This window comes from Pristiophorus japonicus, chromosome 2 (genome assembly GCF_044704955.1).
Source record: "Pristiophorus japonicus isolate sPriJap1 chromosome 2, sPriJap1.hap1, whole genome shotgun sequence".
In the NCBI taxonomy this organism is placed as follows: domain Eukaryota; kingdom Metazoa; phylum Chordata; class Chondrichthyes; family Pristiophoridae; genus Pristiophorus; species Pristiophorus japonicus.
The window spans coordinates 65,155,490-65,173,419 of NC_091978.1; the positions used below are offsets into that span (position 1 = coordinate 65,155,490).

At 43.2% G+C, this 17,930-nt stretch overlaps 1 protein-coding gene across 6 annotated transcripts in view; it reads left to right on the forward strand.

The window, feature by feature from the left end:
• LOC139239069 (WD repeat-containing protein 7) overlaps positions 1 to 17,930 on the forward strand; it is a 1,036,818-nt gene that overhangs the window by 300,006 nt on the left and 718,882 nt on the right. For 5 of the 6 annotated variants that reach the window (XM_070867593.1, XM_070867585.1, XM_070867609.1 and 2 more), the window contains one exon: positions 11,967 to 12,181. In XM_070867593.1, coding sequence (XP_070723694.1) covers positions 11,967 to 12,181 — 215 coding nt within the window. The remainder of the gene's footprint in view (positions 1 to 11,966; positions 12,182 to 17,930) is intronic. The other variant, XM_070867602.1, reaches the window with a different exon arrangement.

Sequence of the window (17,930 nt, forward strand, 5' to 3'; positions counted from 1 at the left end):
CTATAGATATGTAAAGAGAAAAAGATTAGTGAAGACAAACTTAGGTCCCTTGCAGTTGGATTCAGGTGAATTTATAATGGGGAACAAAGAAATGGCAGACCAATTGAACAAATACTTTGGTTCTGTCTTCACGAAGGAAGACACAAATAACTTTCCGGAAGTACTAGAGGACCGAGGGTCTAGTGAGAAGGAGGAACTGAAGGATATCCTTATTAGGTGGGAAATTGTGTTCGGGAAATTGATGGGATTGAACGCTGATAAATCCCCGCGACCTGATAATCTGCAAACCAGAGTACTTAAGGAAGTGGCCCGAGAAATAGTGGATGCATTAGTGATAATTTTCCAACATTTTATAGACTCTGGATCAGTTCCTATGGATTGGAGGGTAGCTAATGTCACCCCACTTTTTAAAAAAGCATGGAGAAAGAAAACAGGGAATTATAGATCGATTAGCCTGACATCAGTAGTGGGGAAAATGTTGGAATCAATTACTAAGGATGAAATAGCAGCGCATTTGGAAAGCAGTGACAGGATGGGTCCAAGTCAGCATGAATTTATGAAGGGGAAATCCTGCTTGACAAATCTTCTGGAATTTTTTGAGGATGTAACTCGTAGAGTGGACAAGGGAGAACTAGTGGATGTGGTGTATTTGGACTTTCAAAAGGCTTTTGACAAGGTCCCACACAAGAGATTGGTGTTCAAAATCACAGCATATGGTATTGGGGGTAATATACTGACGTGGATAGAGAACTGGTTGGCAGACAGGAAGCAGAGAGTTGGGATGAACGGGTCCTTTTCAGAATGGCAGGCAGTGACTAGTGGAGTGCCGCGGGGCTCAGTGTTGGGACCCCAGCTCTTTACAATATACATCAATGACTTGGATGAAGGAATTGAGTGTAATATCTCCAAGTTTGCAGATGACACTAAACTGGGTGGCGGTGTGAGCTATGAGGGGGACGCTAAGTGGCTGCAGGGTGACTTGGACAGGTTAGATGAGTGGGCAATTGCATGGCAGCTGCAGTATAATGTGGATAAATGTGAGGTTATCCACTTTGGGACAAAAACGCGAAGACAGAATATTATCTGAATGGTGGCAGATTAGGAAAAGGGGAGGTGCAACGAGACCTGGGTGTCATGGTTCATCAGTCATTGAAAGTTGGCATACAGGTACAGCAGGCGGTAAAGAAGTCAAATGGTATGTTGGCCTTCTTAGCTCGGAGATTTGAGTATAGGAGCAGTTGTACAGGGCCTTGGTGAGGCTGCAAAAAGAGATCATTTTTTTTAAGGAAACAACAGGAGGGAGCAGCCGATTGTAAGGGTTCGAAAATGCCCACTCTATTCATTCCCGTAGTTCTCGTGGTCTTCTCTGATTTTCAGTCTTTTTTCATAATTTACATTTTTTTCACTGTTCTTCACGATTTCTATTTCAGTAATTGTTAATCTTGGCTCCCAATTAATTGCAATTTTAAGGAGTTTAGGGATCAAGCACCTAAAAGGAACTTCTATTCAGTTTGAATCTTAGACTGCATCCACTGATCACTTGGGATCTGTAAAGGATATATTCATTTTGTTTTGAGCTTGGTCCTTTAGCATTTTTGACCTATTTAATTCGTATATACAAAAAAAGTTTGAGTCTGCCAGTCTCAAGTTAGCCAGTTTCTGCATAAATATATATTTGCAAAACTTTTCCATAATGTTGCACGTTGCTATAAGTGTTGCTGGAAAAAAATATTTTTATTGATATGCAATCTTAAATGTGTTACTGATTTATTGTCATTCTTTGTGTGCCTAATCGCTACCCCATGATTAAGAATATTCTGTTGTACCATGCCATTACTCTTAAGGATGTAGCAATTCCATTCAGGATTAATTTTTTCCTTTCATCTTACCTGTTAATTTAATTTTGGTTTTAAAAAAAAATGGCAGTTTTATTTATAGATACTAAGAGTTTAGGAATCTGCAGAGGGCTTGGAGGAATACTCCAGGCAAAGGCATTATAATCTTGATCTTGAATTATCTGAAAATCATAATTTAAAGCTCAGAATTCATTCAAAATCACTATATATGCTTTTAATACCTGCAGTAGACCTCCCAATCAGAGCCACTAACTTCCATGCTTCACTGAGGATGGAGCACCTTAAGTTAAAGGTGTCGGGCCCAAATTTGGCCAGGAGTTGCTCCGTTTTTTTTTGGAGCAACTTGATTTTTCTGGAGTATCTTAAAAATCCCCATTATGCACACACTTAATTTGCACCAGTGTAAGTGAATTAGTTAGGATTTTGAAAAGTTTTTTTTCAAAAGGGGCCATAACCAGCCACCTACGCCTGTTATGGCCATTTAAGCCAGTTTGGACAGCTAATAGTTGCTCCAAACTAACTTAGGCCAGTGGCCGCACAGAAAACCCTTGCGGAGAGTTAAGAAATCAGCGCAGGTAAGTACATTCTAAAGCACCAAGCACAAAACACAAAAATAAGCATTCAATAGCAAATAAAAAATACAAGGAAGCTGAGAGGACCTGCACCTAGCACCAAGACTTCCAAAGCACTAAACAAAGCACAAAAAGTAATAAGCAATTAATTAACAAATAAAAAATAGAAGTCCTACCAAAATATGGTCCGGGAAGGCAACGGGCTGCCGATGAGGGAGCCCATTCGGCCAGGGATAGGGGCGGCACGCTTCAGCCCCTCCCACACAGCCTGCGGAGCACACTCACAGATTCTGGGGGGGCGAGGAGCTCGAACAGTGCCGGGACCTCTGCACACTCTAGCGTGCATGTGCAGAGGTCCGGGCACTGTTTTTAGCACCGGAACCTGGCTCCGCCCCCGAATCCAGTTGCCACGCTATTCCACCATCGAGGAGAGGCTGGGGAGCGGCCAAACTCAGCCCAAAGATTTTTGGCACTCTTGGAGTTCTACAAAAGCGGCACACCTCTGGTGAGTGCGCCAGAAATCTGTACTGGCCAAATTTAGGCCCATAGTATCTAGCCAGGCAGTCCTGGTCTCCATTTACGCTCTCAAATTCAGTCACGATACAATCCAGCCAGGATAGTCACTTGTTTCCTTTCATTCCCTTCCCCCAAGATCCCCCCCCCCCCCCCCATAGCTTTAGCTACTAAAACATATTGAGAAAATGAAGAATCTGAAACAAATAGTGAAGAAGAAATTCCTATTTTGCATTTCCGTAAAATTTCAAACTGCACTAAGTTGCTTTTGATTTATATTTGTTTTCCTGTTCTTAAAATTCTCAGAATGTACATCAACCAGAACTTGGCTTCAGCGACTGCTGTATACTTTTCAATAAATTAGATACTGGGCACTCAAATTCTAAGACCCAGGGTAGCATTCAAGACGAAGTTAAAAAAGTAGAAAGAAAGACTTGCATTTATATATGCCTTTCATAGAAACATAGGGCCCAAGTTTCGGGCCGTGCCTAGAACGGCGCAGCCCCGACCTGGACGCCCGTTTTTCGCGCAACAAAGTGCGCCTAAAAAAAACTTCCAGATTCTCCTGCTCCCTGGTGGTCCTCTGGTCCTCTGGCCCTCGGCGTGGTGCAGCACGAGCTGTAGGGGGCGGAGCTAGGTCCCTGCGCTGAAAACAGTGCCGGGACCTCTGCACATGCGCGCTACAGTGGGCGCGCATCTGCAGTAGCACCAGGCGCCCACAACTGTGTGGGAGGGGCCCGAAGCACGCAGCCCCTAGCCCTGGCCGAATGGCGTGCATAAGGCTCCTCCCATGCCCAGCTCCTGCTTCCTCCCGACCCGATTCGACTCCCGCTCCCCCGCCCCCGGATCAGACCCCGACACCGACCAAACTCCGACCCGACTCCAGCTTCCCCCCCCCCCCCGGACCCGACCCAACCCCCCGGACTGGACCCGACCTGCGCTTCCCCTCCCCCCGACCGACCCTCCCTCCCTCCCACCACCCCCCCGACCCGACCCGCGCTCCCGACCCCCCACCCGGACCTGACCCGACCTAACCTGACCTCCCTCCACCCGCCCCCGACACGAACCGACCCGAACCGATCTCCCTCCTCCACCGCCTCCCCCCGCCGCCCCCCCCCCGACCCGAACCGTGCTCCTGACCCCCCCCCCGGACCGACCCGCGCTCCCCCCGACCCCGACCCGCGCTCCCGACCCGACCCGACCCAACGCCATCTACCTGTAAATCTGGTGCTGGGGACGGGCCCTGCCCGAAGTCTTGGGCCCGGCCGGACCCGTTCAGCCTCCCCCCCTTCTCCTCCCCCCCCCTTCCCTTTCTCTTCCCCCCTTCCCCTTCTCTCCCCCCTTCCCCTTCTCTCCCCCCTTCCCCTTTTCTTCCCCCTTCCCCTTTTCTTCCCCCCTTCCCCTTCTCTCCTCCCTTCCCCTTCTCTCCCCCCTTCCCCTTCTCTCCCCCCTTCCCCTTCTCTCCCCCCTTCCCCTTCTCTCCCCCCTTCCCCTTCTCTCCCCCCTTCCCCTTCTCTCCCCCCTTCCCCTTCTCTCCCCCCTTCCCCTTCTCTCCCCCCTTCCCCTTCTCTCCCCCCTTCCCCTTCTCTCCCCCCTTCCCCTTCTCTCCCCCTTCCCCTTCTCTCCCCCCTTCCCCTTCTCTCCCCCCTTCCCCTTCTCTCCCCCCTTCCCCTTCTACCTCCCTCCTCCTGCCCTCCCCTCTCTCCCTCTACCCCCCTCCTCCCCCTCCCCTCACTGTCAGAGACACAGACACTGACAGAGAGTGAGAGACACACACAGACAGACAGAGAGATAGAGACACTGACAGAGACACACTGGGGGGGGTGGGGGGGGGCATCCCAGCATGCTGTTGGAGGGCTCCCGGTGCTGCAGTTGGTAAGTAGAAAAAGTGTTATTGATTTAAAAAAAAAAATATTTCTTATTAATTTTTTTTGATTGATTTATTGATGTTTTTATCATTTATTAGTGATGATGGCTCTTTATTTGTAAAACTGAAGTGTTTAATGTTTGTAAACTTCCCTTTAACCCCCCCCCCCCCACCACCCCTACATTCCCTACGCCTGGTTTGTAACCTATGCCTGAAGTGTAGACAAGATTTTTTTCGAGCGTACAAAAATCTTCACTTACTCCATTCTAAGTTAGTTTGGAGTAAGTTTTCACTGCCGAAACTTTGAAAACAGACGTAAGTGGCCGGACACGCCCACTTTTGAAAAAACAATTCTGTTCCAAAGTGAAACTGTTCTAACTGACTAGAACTGGAGCAAACAAAATGCCGAGAATTTGAATTTCTAAGATACTCCGTTCTACACCAGTTTCTCCAAAAAATCAGGAGCAACTGAGGCCGAAACTTGGGCCCATTGTGTTCAGGTTTGGTCTCCTAATCTGAGGAAGGACGTTCTTGCTATTGAGGGAGTGCAGCGAAGGTTCACCAGACTGATTCCCGGGATGGCAGGACTGACATATGAGGAGAGACTGGATCAACTGGGCCTTTATACACTGGAGTTTAGAAGGATGAGAGAGGATCTCATAGAAACATATAAGATTCTGACGGGACGGGACAGGTTAGATGCGGGTAAATTGTTCCCGATGTTGGGGAAGTCCTGAACCAGGGAACACAGTCTTCGGATAAGGGGTAGGCCATTTTGGACTGAGATGAGGAGAAACTTCTTCGCTCAGTGTTGTTAACCTGTGGAATTCCCTGCTACAGAAAGTTGTTGATGCCAGTTCATTGGATATATTCAAGAGGGAGTTAGATATGGCCCTTACGGCTAAGGCGATCAAGGGGTATGGAGAGAAAGCAGGAAAGGGGTACTGAGGGAATGATCAGCCATGATATTGAATGGTGGTGCAGGCTCGAAGGGCCGAATGACCTACTCCTGCACCTATTTTCTATGTTTCTATGTAATCCGACTGCAGCAACTACAGAGGAATCTCCCTGCTATCAGCCACTGGGAAAGTCGTCGCTAGAGTCTTCCTCAACCGTCTTGTCCCTGTGGTCGAGGAGCTCCTCCCGGAGTCGCAGTGTGGATTTTGTCCCCTACGGGGCACAAGGAACATGATTTTAACGGCGCGAAAGCTGCAGGAAAAATGCAGGGCACAACGCCAGTCTTATACATGGCCTTCGACCTTATCAAGGCCTTTGACCCTGTCAACCGTGAAGGTCTGTGGAACGTCCTCCTCCGTTTCGGATGCCACCAAAAATACGTCACCATCCTCCGCCTGCTCCACGACGACATGCAGGCCGTGACCCTTACCAGCAGATCTATCTCAGACCCAATCCACGTCCGGACCAGTGTCAAGCAGGGCTGCGTCATCGCCCCAACCCTCTTCTCAATCTTCCTCGCTGACATGCTCCACCTCAGAGTATTTTGGTGCAGGGGTCAACTGAGTGACACTGAAATCTACACAAGTCCGAATCAAGGGGCACACATTCCAGCAAAACTGATGAAAAAACATCAGAACGTCCACAAAAATATTTGCAAAGGAAGATTTTTATTTCAAAATTCATTCAGTTTAAAGCACACTTAAACTAAAATTGTATTCAGAAATGATATTGCTGCCGTTAGTTTAATACAGATTGTATGAAGTTGCCCTGTAAGGGAAAATGTTTTAAATGTAAGGAATGTGGGATGAGAATAAAGCAGGCTCTTGAACAAGAAAAGGATCTGCTGGAGTGCAGCCATGACTGAGCGAGTGGGCTGGAGTGTTGCGGCAACATGAGGGAAAGGGCCAGGTCTCTGGCAACAGAGTTAGTATGTGGGCTGGTATGTAATTGTTGTGAGATTGAGCATACTGGGTCCATCATGGCAGCGGAAGAGCGCTGGCCATGATACCAGAAATGCGAGGGTATACATATCAGGAAAGGGAGTCCTGGGTTATGGGGAGCGGGCGGGGAAGTGGAGTTAAGGCCAGGATCAGATCAGCCATGATCTTATTGACTGGCGGAACAGGCTCGAGGGGCCAAATGGCCAATCCTGCTCCTATTTCTTATGTTTTTATGAAAGGATGAACAGGCTCAGGTTCTCTTGAAAAAAGAAAGCTGAGGGGTGACCTAATCGTGGTTTTTAAAATTATGTAAGATTTTGATAGAGTAGATACAGAGAGAATGTTTCCATTTGTGGGGAAGAGCATAACTAGAGGCCATCAATATAAGATAGTTGCCAAGAAATCCAACGGAATTCAGAAGAAACTTCTTTATTCAGAGAGTGGTGAGAATGTGGAACTCGTTACCACAGGGAGTGGTTGAAGCGAATAGTATCGATGCATTTAAGGGGAGGCTATAGAAGATATGAGGGTGAAGGGAATATAGGGTTATGCTGATAGATATCAATGAGGAAAGACGGGAGGAGGCTCGAGTGGAGCATAAACACCGGCATGGACTGGCTGGGCCGAATGGCCTATTTTTGTGCTGTATATCCCATGTCTGGGACTGTATTCGAGTCGGAAGGATGAACTTTTACCAACCAAGCGTGGGTCTCGGCTCCAACTTCAAAATAATGTGGGAACAAATGGAGAGGAGGACTAACCTTGACTGATGCAACATGCAGCTAATCAGAGAGAACTGCAAGCCCTCTTCTCCCTCACCCCCAATGCCAGTATAATTGCACTACAATTTCCGTGTTTCTTGAAGGACACTCGTCAGTTTGCATTTTTTATTTTAAAGTTGTAAATATGCTGAGTTATGCAAATTTACAACAGGATGCTCACCCCAGGCTTTAGATGTGAACTTAGACAATGAATGTTGACAAGCAATTCTACTAAGGAACATCACAGCAGAGCTTGATTCTTCCCTTATTTGACATCCATGCATGCACTGTGTAGCATCGGTTACTGAATAGTAATCGGGAGTGGGGAGCAGGTGATTTATTTATTTATTTCCCTCCTGCATATCACAATTATTTAAGGTAATTAACTGAGGTGATTGACAAATCCAACAAATTTGTAAATCAGTGATCTGTCAGAAATGGGATTAAGTTCCTGCTCGTGACTGATGAAGCGTGAGGGTATCGTAACATAAGCATTCTTGATTTAAATGTAGACATGTTTTTGCTCACTGATGTTCTGATACACTGATCAAGGCTTTGAAAGACAAGTCACATCCATCTTCGGGACCATAGATTGGTTTAACTCATTTCTATAAAGGCTGCTTAAATATGATCAGTATCTGCCTATTTAACATTCATTGGTTAATACGTTATCTACCAAGAAAGCAATTGGTCAGCATTGGCTAGCTGCTATTCATAAGGTTCAAAGGATACTGCGATGTCCATGAACAAGATAAATTTAGACTTCACTCTGTGACCATCCTTGCATCTATTTTGAAAGCAACTGGCCATGTTTTCTTTCGAGATATGGAACTCTGGAATCAAGGTCCTTTTTTAAGTCACTTGGTATCCTGCTGAGAAATATCCCGAGTTTATGGAAACATCCAATTTCTCAAGTCTGGCGTATACTCCTTGTTGTACCGGTGTAGAGAGATGTATGTGACACAGATGCATGAATGAATAGGAGACTGACTAAAAGAAAATGTATGGATTCCCAGAATATCATAGAGAAAAAGGTTATCACAGATGTATGATGTGGAATCCTGCCGTGAATAAAATTGCAAAAGTGTGATTGTCACACTGTTGTTTTATAAATTGTTGAATTTTAATGTTTTTTTATAAATAGAGATTTAAATCAAGTTAGTGAATGAAACGTATGAACCTGACTAGTCAGATTCTTGTAAAGCTAGGAGTACCAATCTATTATGGTCCCGAACATGAAAAATACATCTTCCAAAAACTCAAGTAATGTGCAAGAACATTGGGCCAAAATTTGGCCCACCTTTTTTTTCGGCGCACTCCCGTGAGATGCGCCGACTTCCTACGATCCAAACGGCGCCAAAAAGATGTCCCCTCTGCTGACTCTCCCGGGGCTTGGTGCAGCGTGGCGGGTGGAGCTGGGGCCTGCGCCTAAAAGAATGCCTGCAGCTGTCCGCATACGCAGTAGAGCGTTTGCGCATGCGCAGTAGCTCCTCCCATTATGATGATGCATGCCTGCAGCGTGGGACCCAACGCGTTCCGCCCCTATCCGGGCAGAGTGGTCTGCCGCACAGGCCGGCCGCTGTCTTCCCGCGCTGACGGCTACAAACAACAGGTTGGTGCAGGGAGACTTTTGATCAGGGGTGGAAGAGTTTTGATCGGGGGGGTGGGGGGGAAGAAGGAGAGATTTGATCCGGGGGGGAAGGAGAGGGGAGAGTTTTGATCTGGGGGGGAAGGCGAGAGGAGAGTTTTGATCCAGTGGGGAGGAGAGAGAAGAGTTTTGATGGGGGCGGGGTGGGGGGGAGAAGAGAGGAGAGTTTTGATGGTGGCGGGGGGCGGGGCGGGGCGCGGAGGGTGTGATAACTGTGTAGCCAGTCATTTTAATGAGCTTACTCAAGACTTTCTTTAACCCTGTTGATGAAAATACTTTCCTACGAGCAGGAGGTACATCTATTTTTGGATACTTTGAAAATATTATGTAAATATGTTTTGTCTCTTTACATCTTTTATTTTTATAGTTTAAGCTTCCATGAATGCTTCTGTTGTATAGTAAATTAACTTTGCGAAGTTTGTCATATGTCCTGTATAGCTGTTTGATCCTATTCACATTCTTTAGTCAAGTCATTAAGTACCTACCTGCGCTGATTTCTTAACTCTCCGCAAGGGTTTTCTGTGCGGCCACCAGTGGCCACATACGCTGGCCGAAGTTAGTTTGGAGCAACTATTAGCTGTGCAAACTGGCTTAAATGGCCAAAACGGGCGTAGGTGGCTGGTAATGCCCCCTTTTGGGAAAAAAAACTTAAACTAAAAAAAATCCTAACTAACTCACTCACCAAAATTGAATGTGCAGAATGGAGATTTTTAAGATACTCCAGAAAAATCAAATTGCTCCAAAGAAAACAGAGCAACTCCTGGGCAAATTTGGGCCCATTGAGTGTAAATCCATCTATATTTAAATTACAAGTGCTTCTTCAAGAATTATTGACTTTGTTTAGTATCTTTGTTATACCTTATGATTCAAATACATAATCAGTGTCCCGGAGTTTGCGGTCTGCAGCGAAGCGAAGGCGTTCGCTGCTGGCCGTGAAGTACACTTCGCACAAGGTTCTCTCAATCCTTGTGTTGAAAACGTTGGGTTTTCCAACCTTCAATTCAATTCAATGGATTGTAGTGGGGTCCCCTTGCTGTGATGTCAACAAGCTGTCGAAGCAACCAATCAAAAGGCAAAGCTACTGAACAAGGAAGTGAGTAACCTCTTAAAATTCTAATAGAGTGGGACTGTCACATGGGGAAAAGGCAAATCTGAAATAAAGATGGACAAACTTTTATTAAAAAAAAAAGCAAAAATGTTTTTTGAAAAGTTAATTTTTATTTTAATTAAAATGGACAAATTCCACATTGCACAAAATTAAAATTAGTTTTCCAGCTTTTAACAATTATTTATCAGTAATCACGTTGTCAAAACCCCAATTACACCTAATCACTTTGGGTCTAACTTTTCATGGGAATTTACCAGCGTACTTACTGCAGAAGAGCTGAAGTTTTCATCAGTTTCAATGATTTGGCTGATTACACAGATTGCGCAGCCTGTTTCGGAGCTGTCAATGACTGACCGCAACTTCAAGATTTCCACGTGCGCCTGCACATGCGTCAAATCCCGAAGTTCCGGTCAGTTTTAACAGTGGAATAACAGTCATGATGCCAGTTAGCCGTCATCCCGACCACAAATTCCGGGCCATTATTTTTATAAGAACCATTGTTGTAGTCGTGATGCGCATCGTCAGATTTGTTGATAATCATGGCACTGTTCTGGCTGTTGATGAAATTCTAGGTGCAAGAAAGATGTTTGTTATGATTGTTTAAGTAACTGCAATTCAAGTACAAAATACAGACATTTTGAGTAGGTTTGAAGTTACCTTGTTTTGTGTTCAAAATCAAAGTGTTCAAATGAATCTTAAAATTAATAACGTACAATGATGACATTTATTTATAAGGTCATCCAATTTGTAGACTTGTTTTTTTTTAAAAGGGTATCCTGGGTGCTCTAACATGCGGAAGTAAGGCATGTCCACACCAGGAAACCTAGCTCCTTTTTATATCTTTGGTGATCGTTCCTAATTGTTCCTGAATGAAACAGGATCAGGTGTTCCTTTCATTGTCAACTTTTTACCCTGCAGCGCTTCTCCAAAGTCAACTTGTCCAGACCCTCCCCCACCTCCAACTCTAGTTCACTTGCCACTGGCAGAACCCATCCTTTACAGCCCACCACCCTGTTAGGTTAAAGGCCACAAGAGGTCAGAAGTCATTCAGTTGCCATGGTTTTTTAGAGCTCAAGGGAGATTCTTAAAAGTATTACCAATTAACCCTTTTTATCCAAGTATGAGTTGAAGCAAAAGAATAAACATTGAGAGAAAATCTGCTGAACCATGCTAATTCCCCAATGGCTTATTTTGTAACAAAACATGGGGGTCAGGAGAAAGAAAGCATGGTTGACGATGAAAGTAATGACATCTGCTGTGTCTATTGACAGTTAGGCCTCTAGAGTCAAGATGCTGGTGCAAACTTAGTCTGGTCATTTGGAAAAATGAACATGTGAAAAGAGAAATTTGGGGCTTGGCACATAGGGATGCCTTTTTTAATGTGTTTTGGACAATTGTACTTTTTTAATGTTTAGATTTGTTTGAATACTGCACTTGAGCAGAAAACAAAATAACTTAAAATGTGAATTGGGATGCCTGCATTTATTCCATACAACACCATAGATTGCAGCAATTTACAAAAATATGAAAATGTTGAAACTGAAACAGGTATGGCGTGCAATATAATAATCCAAAGAAAGAACAAAATGTGAAATGGATGGTCACATCCCCTGCACTTTTCACAGGCAATGTACAATCAGTATCTTTGGCATCCTGCATTTGTTTGCATAAACTCATGTTTTTGTAAAGAGTGATAATGGCAACTGCAAATACTGTGCCACAGATTTTTCTTTTTTTCTGCAGGTGCATTAGACCGTTGTGTAATGGGAATTACTGCAGTAGAAATCTTGAATGCTTGCGATGAAGCTGTTCCAGCTGCTGTAGATACCCTAAGTCACCCTGCTGTAAACCTAAAACAGGCCATGACTCGACGGAGCCTCACCGCTTTGAAACACATGGCACACCACAAGCTGCAGACACTCGCTACGAACCTTTTGGCCTCTGAAGCCGCTGATAAGGTATTTCAAATTCTAATTTCATTCCCTCTGCAACGATATTTTATGGTAAAATGTTACAAAATGCCTAATTCTAATTGAAATTGATTTAGATTTTCCTGAATTTGCATGAAATGCCTTGATGGGCAATGGAAGAATTTTTAAAAACTTAGGTGAAGGCTGACGCCTATATTGCAAGATTACCAGCAAGATTGAAGAAAATGGGATAAATCAGTAAGTGATGCCAAGCTTGGATATTAAGGCTGCAGATTGAGGAATGGAAAACTGAAGGTGGTGATGAGTTCCACAAGTTTAGGAATTTGGGAATTGATTAGTTGGAGGATAAACTGGTGCAGTGAATCTAGATTTCAACACAATGTGGATGTAGGGAGCAGGCGATGTATGTATGGTGGTGTATTTGGAGCATAGAGAAGAAAAAGCAGCATTGGCCATGAGCAATGTTTACACATGTGAAATTAAGATTCATTTAAAAAAATATATGACTTTCTCTTTTGGCTGTTGTAACATTTTAAATGAATGCCAAACTTAAATTGATTTGTATCTCATTTTGATTGCATTATGCAGAATATGGAAACTATTCATTCTAATGGCAAAGCCGGAAAGCAAAGTGCTTTATTCTTCAGTGCTAAATATGAGTTGTAAATGGACATGTTTAAAAGTGAATCAACAGACTTGCAATACAGCATTTATCTACATAACCTTTAGGTGATTTACTTGATGTTGTTTATTCACCACATGCATGATATGAAGTGTTACAAAATACAAGTCCCACTTTTATTTTCTGCTGTGAATTTTTAATAGCACTGTTTCATAGAATAATTAGAGATAATAGCGTTAGAAATGGCAAACATCACTCAGGCTTCAAAACATGAAAGTATATGGTCTGTAAAGGCTTGTTGGGAGCGAGAGCAGCATCAATTATGTTTTATCTATGTGGTAAGAATTATGAAGATGAAGGATTAATCACTTTATGAATAACACATGTAGCCACAATAATGGATTTTGCAACGCTCCTGTGCAGAGATTAAAGCTATTGTTGAAAGACATGAGGTCTCTTGGAGAATAGAGAATAATAGAAAAGTGACACCTTGTTGGTGAGAGGGGTTTCCTGCTTCTGTCAGGAGGCTATGCATTAGAAATGAGGATATTTTAAAATAGCTCACGCAATAGACTACAGGAAGCTCACAGATTATGAGCAAGTGTGTTGAATTTGCAGGATTTCAAAAAGTAACTCTCTAAGGATTTATCGGTGTGAAGTACTGGTTTTGATCCTCTTGGGGATGTGATGGTATTTTTGCACCACTCATAAATGCAGAGGTTTTATCAAATGTCAGATGCACAGTTTCTTAAAAATGTTTTTTTGTTTTACAGACAGTTGGTAAACCTCAGGCATAAATGTTAAGTTTTGTTTGCAGTTAGCTTCATATTCAGACCGACAAAATGTAATCTTTTTATCTCAAGTTTTCTAGTTAATGAAGCCCCGACTGTTTTTTTTTGTTTGAATCATTACTTGAAGTGATAAGTACATTTTATTTGTAACATTCTAATACAGCAGCAGTTTTAACTTGAAAATGTAGTGCCTTTGCATGGGTTGAGCCTTGGCTCTGGATTATAAATAGACCATGATTCAAATTGTTGCAGTTCCTTATAAATCCCATATGATTGACCCAGAAAAATTTACAGATCACTGAACGATAAAATACATTTTTCTGCTTACTGTATCTCTTTCCCACATGTCAGACCTGCATTGCTCAAGTTAACAAATGTGAACTTGCATTTATTTAGTGTAGATCCAGAGATGAGCTTGATACTGTCTGTCCATCACACACATGCACTCTTTTTAACAGGAGTCACTAGATAACAATCAGGCAGGAACACTGGCTAATATCTCATGACTCCACTCTCCTCGCTTTCCTACCCCTCCCTCCTGACCAGAGATATTAAACACTGAAGCCAATTATAGTGGGCCCACAGCCACCCTTGCTGAAATTAGCCAACGGCAAACTGGTGATCAAATCTGAAACTTCACTGATCTCTATGATTCAATACCATTTCATGTGATGCTTTGGACGAGCTCAGTGGTCACATGAATTTTTTAAAAAATATATGTTTTGGCTGGGTATCTGTGCTGTCTTGATAACTTGGTTATTGGCTTGAAAGAAGATAGCTGTCCTGAACACTGACAGGGCCAGCCTGTCCTTACTTTTTAATATTTGGCATGCATGCGTTCAACTGTCTTCTGACAGTTCCATTTTTTCCAGTTGATTGTTTAGCAAGTGCTGGGCAGTTTATGCAACCATCCTCACTGCCTGTGATTATATCTAATATGACATTATATTGTGATAACTGTTTATTGAAAATTTTATTTCCTTGCATTTGAATATGGGTTAAATGTTTGGTGGAGGGTGAGGAAAATACACCTGGAATTTCCTCATAATTTCTACCGAAACAACGGCGTAGAATGGAGTAATGCTGATTTTCAGCATAAAAAATTAAGGAAATTTGCGCGATTTTTACACTATGCCCAAGTTTCCTCAAACTTTTAGAACAATTCAGCGAAACCTCCACTGAAAGCCTCTGACACTCAATAACATAGCCCAGGCCCCATGCAAAAGAACATAGAATGCAGGTTTCTTGCCAGTTCTGAGTGGACTGCAAATTTGCGCCTTAAACTTTAGGTGCAGCAGGACCCAAAGTCATATTTCTAGTGTTTCATGATCATTTAAAAATTATTTCATAGAATCATAGAATAACACAGCACCGAAGGAGGCTATTTGTCCCATTGTGCCAGTGCCGGCTCTTTGAAAGAGCTATCCAATTAGTCTCATTTTCCGACTGATCCACCATAGCCCTGCCAATTCTTCCAATTCTTCCAATTGAAGTATTTATCCAATTCCGTTTTGAAAGTTATTTTTGAATTTACTGCCATCAGGCAGTGCATCCAGATCACAACAACTTATAAGAAAATAAGAAATAGGAGCAGGAGTAAGCCATTCGGCCCCTCGAGCCTGCTCCGCTTTTCAATAAGATCATATCTGATCTTCTACCTCAACTCCACTTTGTTGCACTATCTCCATATCCCTTGGTTCCCTTAATATCCAAAAATCTATCGATCTCTGTCTTGAATATACTCGATGACTGAGCCTCCACAGTCCTCTGGGGTAGAGAATTGCAAAGATCCACAACCGTCTGAGTGATGAAATTTCTCTTCATCTCAGTCCTAAATGACTGACCCCTTGTCCTGAGACTGACTCTTGGTTCTAGACTCCCCAGCCAGAGGAAACATCCTCCCTGCATCGGCCCTATCAAGCCCTCCTAAGAATTTTGTATGTTTCAATGAGATCACCTCTCATTCTTTTAAACTCTAGAGAATATAGGCCTAGTCTGCTCAATCTCTCCTCCGAGGACAATCCCCCATCCCAGGAATCAGTCTGGTGAACCTTCGTTGCACTGCCTCTGTGGCAAATATATCCTTTCTTAGGTTAAAGAGACTAAAACTGTCGGTGTAGTCTCACCAGGGCCCTATATAATTGCAGTAAGGCATCTTTACTCTTATAATAATATCCTCTTGTAATAAAGACCAACGTACCATTTTCTTTTTTAATTGCTTACCCGCAATTAAACGTGCAAGTACCTGTACGTTAACTTTCAGTTAACTCACTGCAAAAACAAATTTATCTTCATGTCCCTTCTGGTTCTTTAGCCAATTATCTTAAATCTGTGTCCTCTGGCTACCGATATCTTCCCAGTATTTCTAATTTGAAAGTGCTGGGGACGATCTAGATGAATGACTTGACATGGGTTTTTTATCAGTTAACGGGTCAAAAATTGCGGTCGGAGGCTTCCCATGGGCAGATGCCTCCAACTGAAATTTTTTAAGGAAAATTCCTGGTGGTCCCAGAGAAACGTGGACTTATGCTCCAAAGCCTAGCTGCGCAGTCCAGCTTAGGGGCCCACGTATTCTAGGAGCGTATGCGTTTCCTGGAATCACGTGGGCCTGGACCACCAATCACAATGTAATATTCTCATTCACAGTAATGGGAGCTACTATCAATGAGAATACCCCTAAAATCAAATAAAACACCAATATAAATTAAAAAAACAAATAGCCCAAATCTCTGCCTGTGAAGGCCCTTCTCCCAGGTATTAGTTCGAACTGTCAAAAGAAAGTTTGACAGTTTACAAGTGCTGGATCTTGGCACATGCGCATTGCGCGCCGAGAACTGGTACATGTGGGGCCTTGACAGGTGCACATCGTACGCACTCGTAGAGACTGCGATTTTTGTCCCGATATGAATTTATTGAATTGCTTTGATTGTCCTTTTCTTTGTTTATTTAATAAAAATGAAATAGCAATGATTTTTATAAGCTCTGCAAACAAAAGATATTGGCCCTGAAATCCTGCTCCACTGCTTCCCGCGGGCGCTCAACAGAAAATGGTAAAGATGCGCACCTACCTGTTCCTGCTGCTTCCACCAGCAATCCCGGTCCTGAGGTTCCCTCCTCTCCCAGCTCATTGGAGCGCATGCACGTCAGGAAGGACGTATGCTAGAGCTGAAGTCACATGGCACTGGGCAGCCAATCCAGGCAAAGTATTTTCTCATTCACAATAATGGGAACTCCGTAAGTTGGAGTTCTCATTATGATTGAGAAGTCCCCCTCAAATACACAAACACAAATTTAAAAAAAAATAGAAAAAAATACATCACATATTTAAGATGAATTTAAATTAAAGTTAATAAATGTCTTAGAAAAAATATATATTTTTCCGATTTTTAAAAAAAGTTTTAAAATTATGGTTTAAAATAAACTTACCTTAGTGGGCAGGGTTTTTAAACATTAAAATGTGTTTTTTAAATTTTGTTTTTGTATGTTTTAAAACACTTATGCTGGTAAAAGTAGGCTATGCGCCTGCTTTTACCAGGTGCAAGAGTTTTCAGGATATTCGCTGGGCAAGAGATGGGTAAATACCGCAATCTTGCCCATGCGAATGTCCTGGCTGTGGAGATATGGAAGATCTGTCGAGCCAATTTTCAGCACATGCGAATTGTACGCTGAAAACCGACTTTGGCGATGCCTTCCCGGGTCCGTCCACACTCAGTACGGAGCCGGTGGGGGGGGCGCGATTTCAGGGCCATAATGTCATCACTTGTGAAGTATGTGTAATTCTGATTTTCGAAAACAATGGGCTGGAATTTTATCAGCTGTCTGCCCATTTGCCACCCATTTTACCACCAGAAAATGATTTACCACTGAAGTAACGCCGAAAAAGTAAAATACCGCCAAAATATCGCCGGCGGTAAATTTATCAGTGATTATCCATCGGTGGTTAAAAAGAAAATACCGCCCGCCCAGTTTTTTTCAACATTATTCTGACATCAATCAGTGTGCAACGCCAAAATACCGCTGTTGGTAAATTCGTCAATACCACCATTTTTACCACCGGATTAAAATACCGCTGTGAAAAATGTAGTCTTACCTGCTCGGACCCAGCGGTAACCACGTAATTTTGAAAAATGGAGCCGAAGTTCATTGCATGAAAGGATTTTGACAGAAGGCTTATTGTGAGTTTAGAATTAGATTTTAAGGGTATTTGAGGCTACTTGAAGCTATTTGAGCACATTTGAGTAAATTTAAGGACATTTGAGGACATTTGTGGTTGTTAAAGGACATTAACAAGAATGGGGCCTATGCTATCTCTGCCAATAATGCTGGCTACTTATGCTATGCAGAATAGAGCTGGAAGAAGGTT